The sequence below is a fragment of the Nomascus leucogenys genome, unplaced genomic scaffold, assembly GCF_006542625.1.
Source record: "Nomascus leucogenys isolate Asia unplaced genomic scaffold, Asia_NLE_v1 Super-Scaffold_258, whole genome shotgun sequence".
NCBI lineage: Eukaryota > Metazoa > Chordata > Mammalia > Primates > Hylobatidae > Nomascus > Nomascus leucogenys.
In genome coordinates, this window is record NW_022095769.1 from 5,009,630 (window position 1) to 5,027,791 (window position 18,162).

Consider the following 18,162-nt stretch of genomic DNA (forward strand, 5'->3'; position numbering starts at 1 on the left):
GGAGAAAAGCACCTCAATTCATGGGAAAACTCTGAAGGAATCTCTCATTTTACCCTTACTCCTTACATCCATGTGCTAGTTTTCAAACCCAGAAACTCCAATCCTTCAAGGTAATGCAATACCACCCACAATGATGACCTGGTAGAGCCATCACTTTTGGAGAACACCACATTATGATGATTTAATGTCTACATAGCACCAATGCATTTACATTGAGCCTTGGCTTTCAGAACATTAACAGGTCAATTTTTTATTCTTTTTTAATAAAACTATTTATCAAGACTCTGTTCAGATGCCCATTCTCTTTGGGACAGGACAGATTTGCTCCAAATCTCATCAGCATGAGCTCTTTTCATTCCCTTCACATCATTCTTGGGGTAATATGTAGAGTGCCAGGCTCATGACAAACTTGCTCTTTGGCCAAAGAAAATTAAACCGCAATAGCTGAAAGTCAACTTGCCCTGATAAAACTGGGCTCAGCACGAGGAAATACATCCAACTGACACCTCGTCATCTCTTAGGCACAGCTGTCTCTCAGAGTTCCGACTGCTGAAACTCCATCCTTAGATCGGTCAGTCTCTCAGTGGACATGCTCCACTGTATGTTCAAGCTATTGGTAGCAGAGTTTGATACTAACACCCCAACCTCATTCCTGTTGTGCAGTGCCCTATAATCTAGCTAAGGCCAATGACTGACTTCACCAGCCATCCTGGGCATTAGTCACTAACTGCTCACAAAAGAACATCAGTCTAACTCCTCCCGAGCTCAAAGGCTCAGAAACAGCAAGCTAACACTCAGCCTCAATCCTAGTCAATCATTTGAAAAGAAAAAGAGAACAAAGAAAATAGGCAACTAAGGAGGGAAAACTGTAGAAGAAGAAAGTGAGAACTGACAAAAACTCAAAATCTTTTGAACAAATACTATTCACTTTCTGGTTTCAAAACCATTAAAGCACTGGACAAAGGAAAACATGTAGCTCCTATACTAGATCTACTACTAGTCATAGCTATAGTCCTATGCAACTGTTTAAGACATATCTTTTCCACTAAGGTTTGTTAGGTCTTAAAGGGGTTAAAAAAAACCTTTAATTTTTAAAAAATTCATGTGTGTGTGTGTGTGTGTGTCTGTGTGTGTGTGTGTGGTCTGTGGGTACAGAGGCCCGTATAATAAGACTATTTGTATTCATACTGGCAGAGTAAACACTACATGTTCATGCCCAGGCAGCTCTGTGCTTGTAATTTCAGCAAGAACAGAGCTCTGTCCCTCTGGGACTTCACTATTCCCTGAGTCTCCATTCACTCAAACACAGAATGAGGGCAGAAAGAAAGCAGGAGAGAAAGATCATGGCAAGGGGTTTCACACAGCACTGCAGCTAGCTTTCACGTGGCCAAAAATCTCATTCTGTGTTTTAATTACATTAGTTAAAACCATTTTACTCTCAGCCCCATGTTCACAAGGGTGCCTTCCATTCCTGAAGACTACACTGTTCAATGAATCAGAATTTAAGTCTAGCACAATGAAGCTTTTCTTTGTTGCTGAGGGGCTCACTAGGCAGATGCTACATACAGTGGCACAAACCTCTGTTTCAACTTTGTGTGCTGATGAGTATATATCTATGCTTGTCAAAATGTTTTGCATCCTTCCACCCCAATCCTCTTGACTTTGCTATTTGTTGAGACTCCTACAAGTCTGATACTCTCCATCTGGTCCAATGCTTGCATCCATCTTGATACCAAATCATCTACTGTTGGCATCCACTGGCATATTACTGAAATAGCCATACACCTTGTATATATAGTGAAATTTTTTGAAAAAGATTGAACAAAATAGAAACAAACTGCTTATCATTTCCAAAGGTCTACCCAGCCTGTTTGTGGTGAACACATAGGTAAAGATTACTCCTTCAATGGAATGAAATCTATCTAGGGATTATATTTAAGGTTGAAATAAAAATATCTCTCTTTTTAGGTTTGTTACTGGTATTATCATTGTTATAACTGTACATTAAGAGCACAGTTAAAATCAGAAAGAATCATAATGCATGGACAAGAGTATAAGAGTACAGGGCAAAATAGGGCTTTATATCACTATTCATACTTCACTCTGAGAGAAAGGACGCCAAGGCTAGAAAATGCATTCTTGGGATAATTATCAAAAAATGGGCTCTTTGCTACATTCTTTTATGTTTGAACCCCTAATTCTGATTGAGCCCCTTGAAGAACACATTTATCATGCTCACAACAGCACCAGATCAAATGAATTGAGTATGGAAAAGACACTGAAAAATGCATCTATTAATACGAATCCAAATAAGAAAAAACATTAGGCAAAACAATACTCTAAATGTTTTCGTTATAGAAAATCCCGGTGGGGCACAATGGTGCACACCTACTATAATCCCAGCACTTTGCGGGGCTGAGGCAGGCAGATTGCTTGAGCTCAGGAGCTTGAGACCAACATGGTGAAACCCCACCTCAAGAAAAAAATACAAAAATTAGCCAAGTGTAGTGGTGCACACCTGTAGTACCAGCTACTCAGGAGGCTGAGGTGAGAGGATCACTTGAGACAGGGAGGTCAAGGCTGCAGTGAGCTGAGATTGAGCCACTGCACTCCAGACTGTGTGACAGAGTGAGACACCATCTCAAAAAAAGAAAATCCCCAAATTTCACACATAGACTAAAACAGGGAAAATAATCTATTTTCATGTACCTATCACCTAGCTTCAATGATCAACTCACGACCAACCCTGTTTCATCTACACACCCACCATCACACCTCTTTATTTAGAAGCAAATCATTGCATCTGTAAATGTTTTAGTCTGTATCTCTAAAAGAAAACAATATTCCTTTTTATTTTTTTTATAACTGAGTTTTGTGTTAAAACAACACTATTTTAAAAAGCAAAATCACAATATCATTATCACACCTAAAAAATTAATAATTTCTTGATACTCAGTCAATGCTCTCTCTGAAGAACTCTCCCAACAAGACTACCATGCTGCAGTGCTATTTAATGACCATCTCACAGAAAGCTGGTACTAGTGGGCACAGAGATAAGAAAGGGAAGGGGGGTTTCAACTACTTGCCTCATTTCCTCCTGGAAGCCTGTTCATGTGGACCAGCTGACCTTGATCATCCAATACCAGTTCGGTGTAAGTCAGCATGTCAGAAGGCAGAGGGGGAGATGGAAGAAATGCTTGAGTGGACATAGACTCCCAGAGTTTGATCAGGGACTAGTGGAGAAAAGAAGTTTGACTGATCAGTCACAATAATTTCAATATAGACAAAAATAATTATTAAGATTCAGTCAATCTGGTTTTGCCTTCTTTTCCAAGTGTTCTGCAGAGTGTAAACATTAGACTAAATTCTCCAGCTCCCGTTCTCAGTTAAAATAGATTTGTAATTATTTTTTACATGCCAAAAGTCAGGCACTTTTCCAACAACGTCAAACTACTGAGTGATTCCAAATCAGCACCAGAGCATTAACAAACAGGAAAGACCTAACACTATCCTAGGAATATTAAAATTAAAAAACTAAATAAGTAGCATCAACTCCTTAAAGAAAAAGAAAATCCTAAAGAAACTTGACAACAAAGAAATATCCAGGAAAATGACATGACGCTCAACTAATAAAAAGAAAATCCAAGAAGGCCAGAATGAAGTTTCTACTAGAAATTCCAGGGAAGAAACCTCTTTCTAATATTTTTCATAGCTATAGGACCACACACAGGAATTAGCTCACTAGATGTGTGTGACTATTTGTAAATGTGCAGATCAATTCTGCTCAATTTTGAAAAAAACAGACATACCAATTCATTTAAAAAATATTACAATTTCCATTTCCAACTTCCTATAAATAAATCCCTTGTGAAGTGGGAGCTAGTTCAGCTCTTTCTTTGCTTGCCTCAAAGCAACATTTGAATCCCAAATGACTCATACATACCTATGTGTCCTAATCACTGTGTTTATGCCTATTATATAGGAAGAATTACTTAGAATGTGATTTATATTATATTTATATAGAATGTGATTTATATTATATTTATAGCACTGGCATTGGAAACAGAAGTAACACTCAGCTTTTAGGCTAGCAATGCTATAAAAGGGAAATACCAAATGAAGGTATCTTTCAGGAGACAGAACTTGTAAACAAATGGTTGCATAAAGGTAATCTCTTGTATTTGTGAATAACACAGGAATTCTACATAGACTATTTACTAAGGCCACATATATTACTTTACTAAAATTCAAATGTGGTAATACTGGTAGTATTGACTAGGAGACTTGGAAAAATCCTATATTCATAGATTTTTTTAAAAAAGGACAAATTCAGTATTCTTTTGATACCTTATTCTTTATTGGTTGCATTTTCTTTTTTTTTTTTTTCCGAGACAGAGTCTCGCTGTCGCCCAGGCTGGAGTGCAGTGGCGCGATCTCGGCTCACTGCAGGCTCTGCCCCCCGGGGTTCACGCCATTCTCCTGCCTCAGCCTCCTGAGTAGCTGGGACTACAGGCGCCTGCCACCTCACCCAGCTAAGTTTTTGTATTTTTAGTAGAGATGGGGTTTCACTGTGTTAGCCAGGATGGTCTCAATCTCCTGACCTCATGATCCGCCTGCCTCAGCCTCCCAAAGTGCTCAGATTACAGGCGTGAGCCACCGCGCCCGGTTGCATTTTCTACTGGTGATACACTTTTCTTGCCTTCTATTGATAGAAGAAAAATCTGCAGCATAGAGATGATTCACCATACAGATTGAAGGAATTTATTTTCATATAGAGGTTGAGATTCATAATGTCAGATTTCTCATGCTAGTTTTTATTCAGCTATAACAAATCTCCCACAAAAGAACTTAGACTCTAAACTGTGTACCATGAACTCTATATCCATTTGTCTATGTTATCTATATTGATTCTCATCATATTAATCTAGGGTATCAACTAGGAACCAGGGTTATATTGGAAAATGAGAACTAAAGTATCAGATCTCTTTTTTAATATCCATAATTTGAATATAGACTTAGGAAATACACATGTAACTCTTCACACAAGTCACTGTAAACTATCACCACAGGAATATAATCTTAGTTTACTCTCTCCTACTCAATAGAGACTTCTATTCTCACCATTCCTCTCATTAATTCATAAAGAACCATCCAATATCTGAATTGGCAGTCACCAACCCTCAAACGAAAGAGAAATGAAAACAGTGTCAAGGTACTTCTTGCCCTTTGGAGTGCCCCCTTCTAGCCAAAACCGCATCTGATGGAAATTCAGGGAAACCTTGCCTCCTTAGAACATGTCAGACCCTCCAGAGTTTGGCATCTTACCTGCCGAAACATCTCTGGGATATCATATATGTATGTTGTCCCTAAGGATTGCGCCTGGAACCTCTTTGATTGCAGCAGGTCTTTGGTCACATAAGGAGTATTGATTAACATTCCATGCAGTGGTCCCTGTTTGTCTCCATATGCCTGAAACATGATCTGCAGGAAAAAAAATGGAATGGGGAGTTAAGAGACAGAAAAAAACCAGAGAGCTGCCTAGAGGGGCTTTTTTGCACAAATGTTATCTCTTCGAAAACATTTTTGGTAGGTTGAGTAGCTGAGATATGCCTCTTAACATTGGGTACTTGGTGCTCTCACCTCTCCACAGATTAACCAACTCCAAAAAATATATATATAACCAGCCATACACCATAACTGCTCTCACTTTTAGATTAGTTGAAATCAACAAGAAAGCAGGCCAGGTGCGGTGGCTCATGACTATAATCCCAGCACTTTGGGAGGCCAAGGCGGGCGGATCATGAGGTCAGGAGATCGAGACCATCCTGGCTAACATGGTGAAACCCCGTCTCTACTGAAAATACAAAAAAATTAGCTGGGCGTGGTGGCGGGTGCCTGTAGTCCCAGCTACTTAGGAGGCTGAGGCAGGAGAATGGCATGAACTCAGGAGGTGGAGCTTGCAGTGAGCCGAGATTGCGCCACTGCACTCCAGCCTGGGCGACAGAGCAAGACTCCATATCCAAAAAAAAAAAAAAAAAAGGAAATAAACAAGAAAGCATGGTGCACATTTCACATCTCAAAGGCAGACTGACCATGCTAGGCATCTGAAGTGAGTTGAATCTCATATACTCAGAAATGAAGTACATCAACTAACCAGTCTGAGCAGCCCTAGTGTTGAAGTTGAAGAACAGCTATGCAGTAAAGATAATTCTCTTCTTTCCTCAATGGCAGAATGGCAGAAGGCCAGATCAAGACTCTACTATATCATCTGTGCTTTAGTCCTTTAACTCACTTGATTAGATAGTACTTCATAAGTATTACTAGCTACGCAAAGGCTTCAAAGATTTCTGCCAGAAGTGGATTTCATCCATCCATCTAGATAGTTAATTCTTGTTAGCCCATGAGACATAGCCTCATATTTTACATACAGTAAAATAACCATATTATATTAAATTATGCATATTAAAAAACATTATATATATATATATATATATATATATACACGTACTTACTTCTCAAGATACTGTCTACAACTAGTGAATAGCTCCTGCAATACCTATATTGTCACATAATGAAATCACTACACTGGTTTTTAATCATTTTAACTCAAATATTTCTAGAGGAGTGCTTCATACTCCATATATTTAGATAGTTTTATTTGCTTATGAATATTTATAAGGGATGCCATTATTTAAATTCAATTAATATTTATTGAGTGCCCAGAGGTTGTATAACACTAAACTAGGCACTTCATGCATGGATACATAAAATGTAAATTCTCAATGCAGTGAATACAAATGGAGATTGGGATGTAAGGGTAGGTGTATACCTACATACCTATTCAGACCTACAAAATAAGCACAAGTCTACCATTAATGAATAGATTTGTGGACCTGACATACATGCACAGGAATAGAATTAGGTACTTTCCTAAATCCTGGGTACAGTTCATCTGTAAATCCTTAGCCCCTTAGCTCAGAGGAATGAGTGTTCTGCTAATTTGTCAATCAGGTCCTGTTCTGGGGAAAACATTCTCAGGCTGCTTTAAAGGCCCAGAGACTAGAGCTCTCAGTCCTCTTACACAAGGTCAATAGGAAAAGTCACCCTGGGGGAAGCAGAATTAGTAATGTCTTAGGAATGTGACAGTAAAAGCAATAATGTTTTAAGAGATTCAAAGTGTTAAGTAAGGCAAGGGTACGATATGAGAAAACTGTACTCAGAGCAAGTAAGCTGAATCAAAATAAGAAAATGGGGTAAACGCAGCAGGTTCCTAGAACTACATTTCTCGTCTGTTAAGAGAGACAAGACCTTGAGACTCGGTTTGGCCAAGCTTTGGGATGAAGACAGGCTGGTCATAGTCAAGCAACATAATCGTGCACTGAGGAAGGGGATTGGAGAAAACAATCTAGGTACATATGTATATTGCTGGCAGAAATTTAAATGGTACAAATATTTTGGCAGTTTGTCAATTTCTTATAAAGTTAAACATATGCTTACTGTGTCCCACCATTACACTTTTACATATTTACCCAAGAGAAATAAAAATATATCTACACAAAGATTTGTAAATGAATGTTCACAGCAGCTTTATTACTACTAATAGCTCAAACTAGGAAATAAAACCCCAAATGTCCATCAACAGGTTATCTTGGAAAATAAGAAAATGAGAACTAGAGGGCCGGGCGCAGTGGCTCACACACCTGCAATCCCAGCACTTTGGGAGGCCAAAGCAGGCAGATCATGAGGTCAGGAGATCGAGACCATCCTGGCTAACACAGTGAAACCCCATCTCTACTAAAAATACAAAAAAAAAAAAAAAATTAGTCAGGTGTAGTGGGGGGTGCCTGTAGTCCCAGCTACTTGGGAGGCTGAGGCAGGAGAATGGTATGAACCTGGGAGGCGGAATTTGCAGTGAGCCAAGATCATGCCACCGCACTCCAGCCTGGGCGACGGAGCGAGACTCCGTCTCAAAAGAAAAAAAAAAAAGAAAGAAAAGAAAATGAGAACTAGAGTTTCACTCTTGTTGCCCAGGCTGGAGTGCAATGGTGCAATCTCGGCTCACCACAACCTCTGCCCCCTGGGTTCAAGTAATTCTCCTGTCTCAGCCTCCCGAGTAGCTGGGATTACAGGCATGCACCGCCACACCCAGCTAATTTTGTATTTTTAGTAGAGATGGGGTTTCTCCATATTGGTCAGACTGGTCTCAAACTCCCAACCTCAGCTGATTTGCCCACCTCGGCCTCCCAAAGTGCTGGCATTACAGGTGTGAGCCACCACGCCCAGCCAGTTTTAATATCCATGATTTGAATATGGACTTAGGAAATATACATGTAACTCCTCGCACAAATCGTTGTAAACTATCATCACAAGCATGTGGTCTTAGTTTACTCTCTCCTACTCAATAGAGACCTCTATTCTCATCATTCCTTCCATTAATTCATAAAGAACCATCTAATATCTGAGTTGGCAGTCACCAATCCCCAAATGAAATAGAAATGAAAACAGTGTCAAGATATTGCCTGCCCTTTGGGGGTGCCCCTTGCTAGTCAAAGCTATATCTGATGGAAATTCAGAAAGCCTTGTTTCCTTGGAACATGTCAGAGCTCCCAGTTAGTCACCTTACCTGCCAAAAAATATCTGTGAATATAAACATTTTGATAAACGAATGTAAAAATTTCAATAAATCCATTAAATGGGGCTGGGTATGGCAGCTTACACCTGTAATCCCAGCACTTTGGTAGGCCAAGGTGGGAAGGTCCTATGAATCCAGGAGTTTGAAACAAGCCTGGGCAACATTGTGGGACCCTGTCTCTAAAAAAATTTAAAAACTAGCTGGGCATGGTGGTACACACCTTTAGTCCCAGCTACTTAGGAGGCTGAGGTGGGAGGACTGCTTGAGCCCAGAAGGTCGAGGCTGTGGTCAGCTATGATTACAATACTGCACTCTAGCTTGGGCGAGATAGTGAGACCCTGTCTCAAAAAAAAAAAAATTCCATGAAACGGAATACTATCCAAAAATGAAAAGGAACATACACATAATCTATGCAACATGGCTGAACCTCAAAAACACTATGCTGAGTAAAATAAGCTAGACACAAAATAGTACACACTGTTTGATTTAAATTCTAGGACAGGCAAAACCAATCTATAGTAACAGAAAGCAGATCAGTGGTTGCCTAAGGCCGGGGATGGTGCTTCTACTTTTGACTGCAAAGGCAAATAAGAGAACTTTCTGCAGTGATGAGATGTTATCTACCACGACTGTGATAGTACTTACATGGTGTATACATTTGACAGAATGAATTGAACTGTACATACAAAACGAGTCCATTTTATTATATGTAAATTGCACTTCAATAAAGGTGTTATTTATTATTTTTAGAGGCAGTGTCTCACTCTCTCGCCCAGGCTGGAGTGTGGTGTCACAATCATAGCTCATTGCAGCTTCAAACTCCTGGGCCCAAGTGATCCTTCTGCCTCAGTCTCCTGAGTAATTTGTACTACAGGTGCATGACACCATGCCTGGCTTTTTTTTTTTTTTTTTTTTTTTGGTAGAGACAGGGTCTTGCCTTGCTGTGCTGGCTACTGTCAAACTCCTGGGCTCATGTGATCCTCCCACCTTGGTCTCCCAAAGTGCTGGGATTACAGGTATGAGCCACCATGCCCCACCCAAAGATGATTTTAAAATGTTATTTTTCTTTTTTTTGAGACGGATTCTTGCTCCATTGCCCAGGTTAGAGCACAGTGGCACGATCTCCGCCCACTACAACCTCCGCCTCCCGGGTTCAAGCAATTCTCCTGTCTCAGCCTCCTGAGTAGCTGGGACTACAGGCCCCTGCCACTATGCTCGGCTAATTTTTGTATTTTTAGTAGAGACAGGCTTTCACCTTGTTGGTCAGGCTGGTCTCAAACTCCTGACCTCAGGTGATCCATCCGCCTTGGCCTCCCAAAGTGCTGGGATTACAGGCGTGAGTCACTGCGCCCAGCCTAAAATGTTATTTTTCTCTTACACTGCACCTTGGAAATCAATTCACTTATGCAATGGATTACCCAAATCTCTTCTCCCCATTATGACTGCCTGACATCAGTGTTCATTACAGCCTATACTACAAAGACTGTATGAGGAAAATGAAACAAAATAAAACTCAAGCCAATCAAACTTGTTCCTTATTGAGAATTCAGTTCCTGAATACTCAACTATCTATGTTAGTTCCATTTTCTACTATAATGAACGCAGTAACTAAAAACTGTAAAGTATGTATTTTAGAAGTTCATGAAAATATGTACACATTTCATATATCACACACCTTTCACCAGAAGCCATCAAAAAGATTTTAGAAAATAATTTCTGACCTATAGTCTGCTCCCTTAGAACCCTGTACTTATTTATAATAGCACATATTTGCCACAGAGAAACAAATCATTTGTCTTCTTCCATTGTGATGTAAATTTCTTGAGTACAGTTTGCTTTTTGTCTTTATATGCATAGTGCCTGACATACTATAAGTAGTCAATCAATATTAAATTAAAAAACAAATGAATGAATAACAGACATGGTTCTGTATTAACTTCATACAATGATTCATTAAAGAAAGGGAAAAACAGTTTGACAATAAGCACCATGTAGGCATTAGGAGCACCAGAACTGGGTTGGAGGCTGCTCCTTTTGTCAGTTCCCACCTCTAGCCACAGGCTCAAAAGTTAGTTCCCATGTGGCAGTAGCTCTTGAACTCACTCAAGTGAAGAGTCCGTAGAAGACCTCTTCCTTCTGGGCTTTTAAAATATGCAGGACCCTAGGTAAAAAGTGTTCTCCTTCAGGCTGAAGGTGGTTTGTTCATTCTTTCAGATGCTTATTGTGTGCTTATTTTGTACCATGTGTAATACTAAACCCTGATTGAAGGCATCTGTGCCTTTCACACTCCTGTGTCACCATTAGCTAGCATGAGGGAAATCTCAGAGTTTCCTAATAAAGGAAAGGAAAAAAAAGAAAGAAAGAAAGTAGTTATGAAGAACAAACATATTTATCAAAAACATTAAAATCTCAAGTGGCCATCTTACTTTTCACAAGAATAGACCTGCCTTGAAGCTATTGTAGAAGTTAATTAAAAACATCCCTACCCATTGAAAGCTTTGACTGAAAATGTCTTTAAAGTTGCACTAAAAAAACATCAAATACAGCAAAAAGTATTGAATACTCTTTCTCTTGGTCACCACTCACGCTCTTGCGCACTCTCTCTCTCTGTTTTTAACTGCTCACTTCTCATAGGATAGATTTCTCTAGCCACCTCACTGGGAATCAAAGCACAAAATGAAAGGTCATTCTGACAACAGTCCAAACTGAGATTTTTTAAAATTCATCTTCAAAAGACTGAAAAATATATTTTCCTGACTCTATTCCTGGATTTAAAAGGATATAGATAAAAACAAGAGACACATAATCTCTCCCTGGCACCCAAAGCACGGAATAGACTGAAACCCTTGTTTATGTATACTGGAGCATGTTCATCCTTTAATCAGAAGAAATGCAATTCTTGAATTCAGGCCAAAGCCATAAAACATCCTAGTTCTTCAAAAATGTGAACAATGGTGAACCAACCTAATTTCAGTATCATAGTAAAGAGCCCAAATATTTAGAAACCAACGTAGTAAAAAAGATTAAAAGGGAATTCTCTGTTTCACAGAATTAGTGTACTGACTCACTTTCTATTTTTACATTCTCAATTTTCCTACCTGAAAACGGGTTTAAATTTGCCACTTTGCTCTTGTATAATATATGACACCCTGAAATCTTTGAAGGAAAGGGAACAACATAATAGATAACACAATAAATATGATAAAAACAGAAACAGAACACAATAGATAAATATGATAGACACTGATGATGGTAGTGCTCATGCCACTATACTATGTTGAAATTTTCCTTCTTTAACATAGAAGTTGGCGACATAAATCCAATAATTCTCTTTTCCTCATTTGCCAATGAGTAGTTTAATTATGGTGAAAACGGAAAGGATGCATCAGACCAAAGATTAGATTGCTGAAATAACCCACGAGCCCTCTAAAAAAAGAGTCTAAATTGCACAATAACCTCTGGAGTCAGGTTCACTTGGCATCTGTTAGTGCTTACCAATATATGACAAATGGTTAAGGGTTTTATAACATCCATGATAGAGAACATAGGCAAATCTTATAAGGCAGATGAAGTTTTTCAAATTCATACAATCATTTAATCTTACAGAGGATAACCCCACCAGGTGAACCAATGGGATTTGTGAGTTTGGGTCTTCTATAACAAGGACGAGTGTCTTATCTGTAGGACCAAATCAAAACTCTGAGGAGCCTGTTTGAGTATTGTACCTGTGCTGTCCTGGAGTCAGTCACTTCCTTGTATAGGCTGATATCCAAGTAATAGCCAGACTCGTTTGTCAGGAAGAGGCGGATGGGAATTGCTTTTCCAGTTGGCGTCAGGCGAATGTTGATTTTCAGTTCTGCCTGCAGGACACGCAATTTCCACAGGCGACTTCCATACCGCATTACCATGCTCCGCACAGATTCCTCAATCTGACACAGACACATCACCAAGCACAAAACTTAAATATCTTGTAACTAAGACCTGTTTCAGGTCTGCTCATATTTGAGAAGGAAAGGCTAAAAAAAAAAACAGGTTGGTTTGTGGAGATGCACACCTTACAAAAAGTGGTCAGATAGTTTCTCCCTAAACTATTCTTTCTTGGAACAAGTCAGGGACAATTTCATGCTGGCCTGGCATTTCAGTGGTTTTCTCTGGATAATAACACCCAAATCTCTTCAACTCCTTCCTCTTTCCCAATTATATTCATATTCTATATCAAAGATCTGCAATATCTAAAATTACAAGCCATGGGATTTAAGAGGAAGCTCCAAATAAGAATAAAATCTCTAGCTAAATAGCTATTAAGTAGCATTTATATGCATGGTAACTATGTTTCATTGCACTTACAGGACTTTAAATCAACACAGCAATTACCACCATGAGGTTTTTCCATACAATTTTATTAAACTTTATATGTCTCTTGGTAAATTGCACAAATTAAAGAAAGGCAATTTGTAGGTGGCGCTAGAACATTCTCTCTAAACAGAGCTCTGAAGCTTGGCCACTGCTAAGTCCATCTAGGATTTAAGAAGATGGGGCAGATGTTCCCACGTTTCTCTGAGTTTATACCAAGGCAGCTTAATGCTCTCAGTTTTTAGGGGTAGGACAGTTATTTTAACTAAATGGCCTTAGACATGATTTCTTGTTATTTACATGCTAAAGCAAAACTTTTTCCCCAACATGGCTGCATAGAACATAATGCAGCTAGAACATGCTATTCGAAATTAATGTTTCCTTAAATGCAGTATCTTTCTAAAATGCTTCCTCAATTTCTTAGAAAATCAAGAATATCTTACGTTCCCTTTCTCTTGTGGTTCTTTAGCAGCATGTTCCACCCTTGCAGTTTGTTTCTGCACCACAAATTTTAAGTTAGAATGAATTTCAGAGAGTTAAACTCTCTATTATCACACTTGTTTGTTAATCAAGAGATATTTATCCATTCTTTTCTTGAGGGAACAAAAGCCAACAGAAAATTGGCAGCTATCTATCATTAGAAAAGCAGAGCCAGTGTATATGGGTGGTTAGAATGAAAGCAGAGGCTGATCTGAAAAACTCAGAGAAAAGGTAAGCCAAATCTAAAAAAAATACAGCTGTATAGTGTCCATGCCATGTTTTAAGTCTCCCAGCTTGTTAGTCCCAGAATGCTTAGGAGAAGTTTTGCTTAAACTAGATGATGAGATTTGAGTCAAATGAGTAGCCCTGACCTTGGCATTCCTTACAGGCTAAAGCAACCCATCATTAGCTTGGAATTTTGAAGGGAAAAAGGTAGAAAACTACTTCTCAGATCTCAGATACTAAGTTCAAGAAGCAAAAGTCTACCAGGCATGATGACTCATGCCTGTAATCCCAGCACTTTGGGAGTCTGAGGCAGGAGGATCGCTTGAGGCCAGGAGTTCAAGACTAGCCTGGGCAACAAGACCCTGTCTCTATAAGAAAAAAAGAAAAAGAAAAAAAAAAGCAGCAGCAGCAGCATCAAAAATTCATGCCTACAATTGATCTTGAAAAAGGGAGATACTGGTTCTCCTATCCAAATTCCACAGTATCATGATAGAAAGAGTTAGAAGGGGCCAGGCACGGTGGCTCACACCTGTAATCCCAGCACTTTGGGAGGCTGAGGCAGGCAGATCACTTGAGGTCAGGAGTTGGAGACCAGCCTGACTAACATGGTGAAACCCCATTTCTACTAAAAATACAAAAATTAGCCAGGCGTGGTGGCACATGCCTGTAGTCCCTGCTACTCGGGGAGGCTGAAGCATGACAGTCTCTTGAACCTGGGAGGTGGAGGTTGCAGTGAGCTGAGATGGTGCCATTGCTCCAGCCTGGGTAATAGAGTGAGACTCTGTCTCAAAAAAAAAAAAAAAAAGAAAAGAAAAGAAAGAAAGCATTAGAGGGAGCAGAAACAGAGAGCAGCCTGTCTTTATTACACCGGGGATAAAAGGTCAAGTACAGAATCACCTTGTTTTTCTTCCTTAAATTATATAGAATGCATTTCAGAATAGACCCTCAGGGAAGAAAATATACATAATACATGTGAAATTCCTTATCAGCCAAATTCTCTCCCTGTGGAAAAACACTAAAGAGAGCTGGGTTAGACACTTTGAAAAGGTGCATTATCTCACTAAGGTCACCAGGTAATTAACATTTAGTGCACAGAAGCAGTAATTTAGCCAAAATGCTTAGTAACAGTAAAATTAATAATTCCGGATGAGAAATAGTAGGGAATAATACAAAACAGGACCACTATTATGGCAAATATCATAAAACAGGTACCAACAAAAGAAAATGTTTTCACGTTTTTGTACTGCTTATACAGCAAGCTAACACCAAAACCTTCAGTTTTGAGAACTGTTTTTTCAATGGCTATATCAAATTTTTGACACTGTCCCAGAAACTCAATCTTATAAACATTCTATAAACTTTACAGATTAAAGGCACAACAGCCTGAACAAGCAGTACCTGTTTCCAAGTCCAAGTGAGATAAATATGAATGAACTTCTGTGCTTATGCTTGCTAGTGCCGGGAGAGAAGCTAAGGAGAAATGTACCTTTGACGGGTCCATGATAACCGTGGGCACAAAGTTGAGGAAGATGTGGTTACAGTCAGTACGGACATTTGTATTGTTAAAAGCAACTTCCAACTCATCCATGGCTTCCAGGAGTAGCCGCTCCCCTTCATTTTGCAGATATTCAAAAGAAGCTTCCTATACAGGAAGAAAATAATCAACAATAATGTAGTTTAAAAGAGGCAATAAAGAAATGGCTATTATAATCACTTAAGCGGCAGTATGTCATGAATCATAAGGCACTTGGTGAAGACATTGTTTATCTTTCTCCCTAGAGTCAGTCCAGTAACCACAGGGAGCAGGCGCAGGCAAGGGCCAGATAAAGAGTCCATGTCAGCCCTTTCTCCTTACTCTTAGTGTATCATTCCTTTCCAAGAGGTAGAAATACTGGGCATCCCCATAGCTGTAAGTTCAATAGGATGATATTTCACATATGCGAAACAGAGCTATTTAGAAAGGAAAAGCTGAAGAAAGGGTACGGCTATGGGATATAATAATAATGAACACATCAGGAAGTGCCTTGCTATATACAGACACTACTCATACCTCTAGACAGGTGTACAATGGGATCACCTCTTTCCTAACTTATCTCCTTATGCTCTATCATCTCCCAATTCTTCCTGTGATTTTTCTGTTTGTATGCTTTGTCTTTTCTTGAGTGCTATTATGCTTCTGCTACCAAGAAAAATCAAATTAAAGTGGAAAAAGAGCCTTCATTTTTTATTTTTTTTCAGATGCACTTTCTGCTCTGTAGAAAAAAAAAACCTTTATTATATGAAATATTTACTTTTGTAAACATTGAAATAGAACAAGAACCTTGATTCAAAAAATGAAAACCTGATTTTTTTTTATGCTCTCTCTCAGCAGAAGCATAAAACCTAATTTTGAATCATATCTATTACTCTGTCCCTTCCCTCAGGGATAACATCCTATTAAAGTACAGCACCCACCTTGGTGACCAGATCAGAATGCCTGATGATTGCACGAACAAAGAACCTGTAGTCTGTCACTTCTGTACCCACTTCCACCTTGGCTGCCCCGAGATACAGGTGCATCTTGTGATTAGCACATGGAATGGCAGTGAGGTCAAAATTTCTCATCCGGTTCAGCTCTAACTGGAAAGCCAGAGCAGGTTCCAGGTGACGATAGATACGATCCTCCTCAAACTGAGTACAAGAATCAGAGAAAAAACAGCTCACAAGAGGCAGTTACAAAACTATACTTTGAATGTGAATGTAAAAGAGATGCCTGAAAATAGAGACATAAGCTATGATGTGCTAATGAGCAACAAAAATGAGCTACGTTCAAGGCTAATGCTATAGCTTACATAAGATTAGGCACTAAAGTACCTATTATATAGGTACTTTATAGGATGATATTCCTAAACTTTCATCATTTATGATTTTACAAGTGGTGATGATATGCATTAAAAACAAACAAAAAATCCTCAATTTCCTTAGAACTCCTACAGCATTTAATGTCTTTATATAATTCATTTTTATATTAATTACAGACTGCTTCACATTAATATCTACTTCACATGCCAATGTTTTGAGCTTACTCAACTAATCTAAAAATTTTCTCACTTATGATAAGTACAAAGGACATAATAAATACTCAACAAACAAACATCATACAATTTTTTAATTAAAGAGATATTTGGCTTTGGAACACTATATCCATAGATATATAATTACTTATATATGTTTTTTAAAAGTTGTATTAGTATATAACTTTACTGTATTTACTGTATATGTTCTGTATGTTTCAGTGAAACTAAAGTATTTTTCTGGAATACATGTCAATTGAGTGAATGGAGAGAGAGAGTCAAAAATATAAGCCAGTAACAGGAAGAAAGCAACATGGTCTGAAGTTTTGTATTTTAAAATTGAAAAGCAAATTCACATAAAATAGAGTTGAGAATCAGTTAACTATTTGTAGATAACAAGAATGGTCCTTTAAGATCACATCATTAGGATCAATCTACAGGACAAGGATGATTTGGAAAGGTAGCACCTTCTTTGAGTAGCTCAATACATTTGGTTGTTTCCTAAACTAAACTCTTTCAGAAAGGAATCGGCTTTACTTCTAAGACTCATGTAAGGCAACAGGAAGCACAAGTTCAATAAGAGAACAAAGAATGGCAAGAAGAACATACAGCAAAGATAAGCCACTCTTGGGCTGTTAAGAAAAAGTAATTTTTTTTTTTAAATAGGAAAGAAATCAATCCTTACCTTATCCCTTGCTCGGAATGTAAAAAATTTAGGGAATTCTCTCTGTATTAAAGAAGAGGGAAAAATGTGTCAGTAGTTCATAGACATGGCTCTTTGGAAACAAACAGTATAGAAACAGTTAAGCATTTAGAAGACAGTTTTCTAGAAAACAAGCTTCTTACCTAAGCTTAGTCCAGGAAATATGAATGATCCTCCGCATAACCATCACTTTGACCCCGTTTCCAAATTTGAGAATCACCACATTATAAACCTAACTTTAGTATCTACCCTCTCCCAGGGGGGAAAAAAATGTATGTATTTTTTAAATCTCCCAAGTGAAAAAAATTTTTTTGCTAGATATTACTCTTGGCACAACCTGGCAAATAAAACCAATATACCCTTGTGCCGCAGTCACTGCAATAGTAGTTACTGGACTGATTTCCCAAGTTTCTCTTTAAGAAACTCTTAAAATGTAAACTAGTCAGACAGTATAGAGTGCTCAGTTCATGATTTTCACATTCATTCTCAAGTCAATAATGTCAAGGGTTTAAATGATAACATTTGAAGATGAAGAAAAATATAAGATGCTACCTTGGTCACTACCACTATATGTATAGGAAAGAATGAGGTTAGCACTAGTGAACTTGTAATCATTAGGTCTTCCTGCTTTTTTGTAGGGCATTACACACACAAAAAAACCCAATTTACTAGAACCTTATTAATTAACAAAGATGAATTCAATTAGCAGAGTTCAT

At 38.5% G+C, this 18,162-nt stretch overlaps 1 protein-coding gene across 5 annotated transcripts in view; it reads right to left on the minus strand.

The window, feature by feature from the left end:
* Positions 1-18,162, minus strand: part of ACACA (acetyl-CoA carboxylase alpha) — a 337,027-nt gene that overhangs the window by 89,152 nt on the left and 229,713 nt on the right. For all 5 annotated transcript variants that reach the window (XM_030808066.1, XM_030808070.1, XM_030808067.1 and 2 more), the window contains 6 exons: positions 17,429-17,470; positions 16,145-16,360; positions 15,177-15,332; positions 12,358-12,561; positions 5,326-5,481; positions 3,087-3,233 (listed from right to left, as the gene is read on the minus strand). In XM_030808066.1, the coding sequence (XP_030663926.1) occupies positions 3,087-3,233; positions 5,326-5,481; positions 12,358-12,561; positions 15,177-15,332; positions 16,145-16,360; positions 17,429-17,470 (921 nt within the window). The remainder of the gene's footprint in view (positions 1-3,086; positions 3,234-5,325; positions 5,482-12,357; positions 12,562-15,176; positions 15,333-16,144; positions 16,361-17,428; positions 17,471-18,162) is intronic.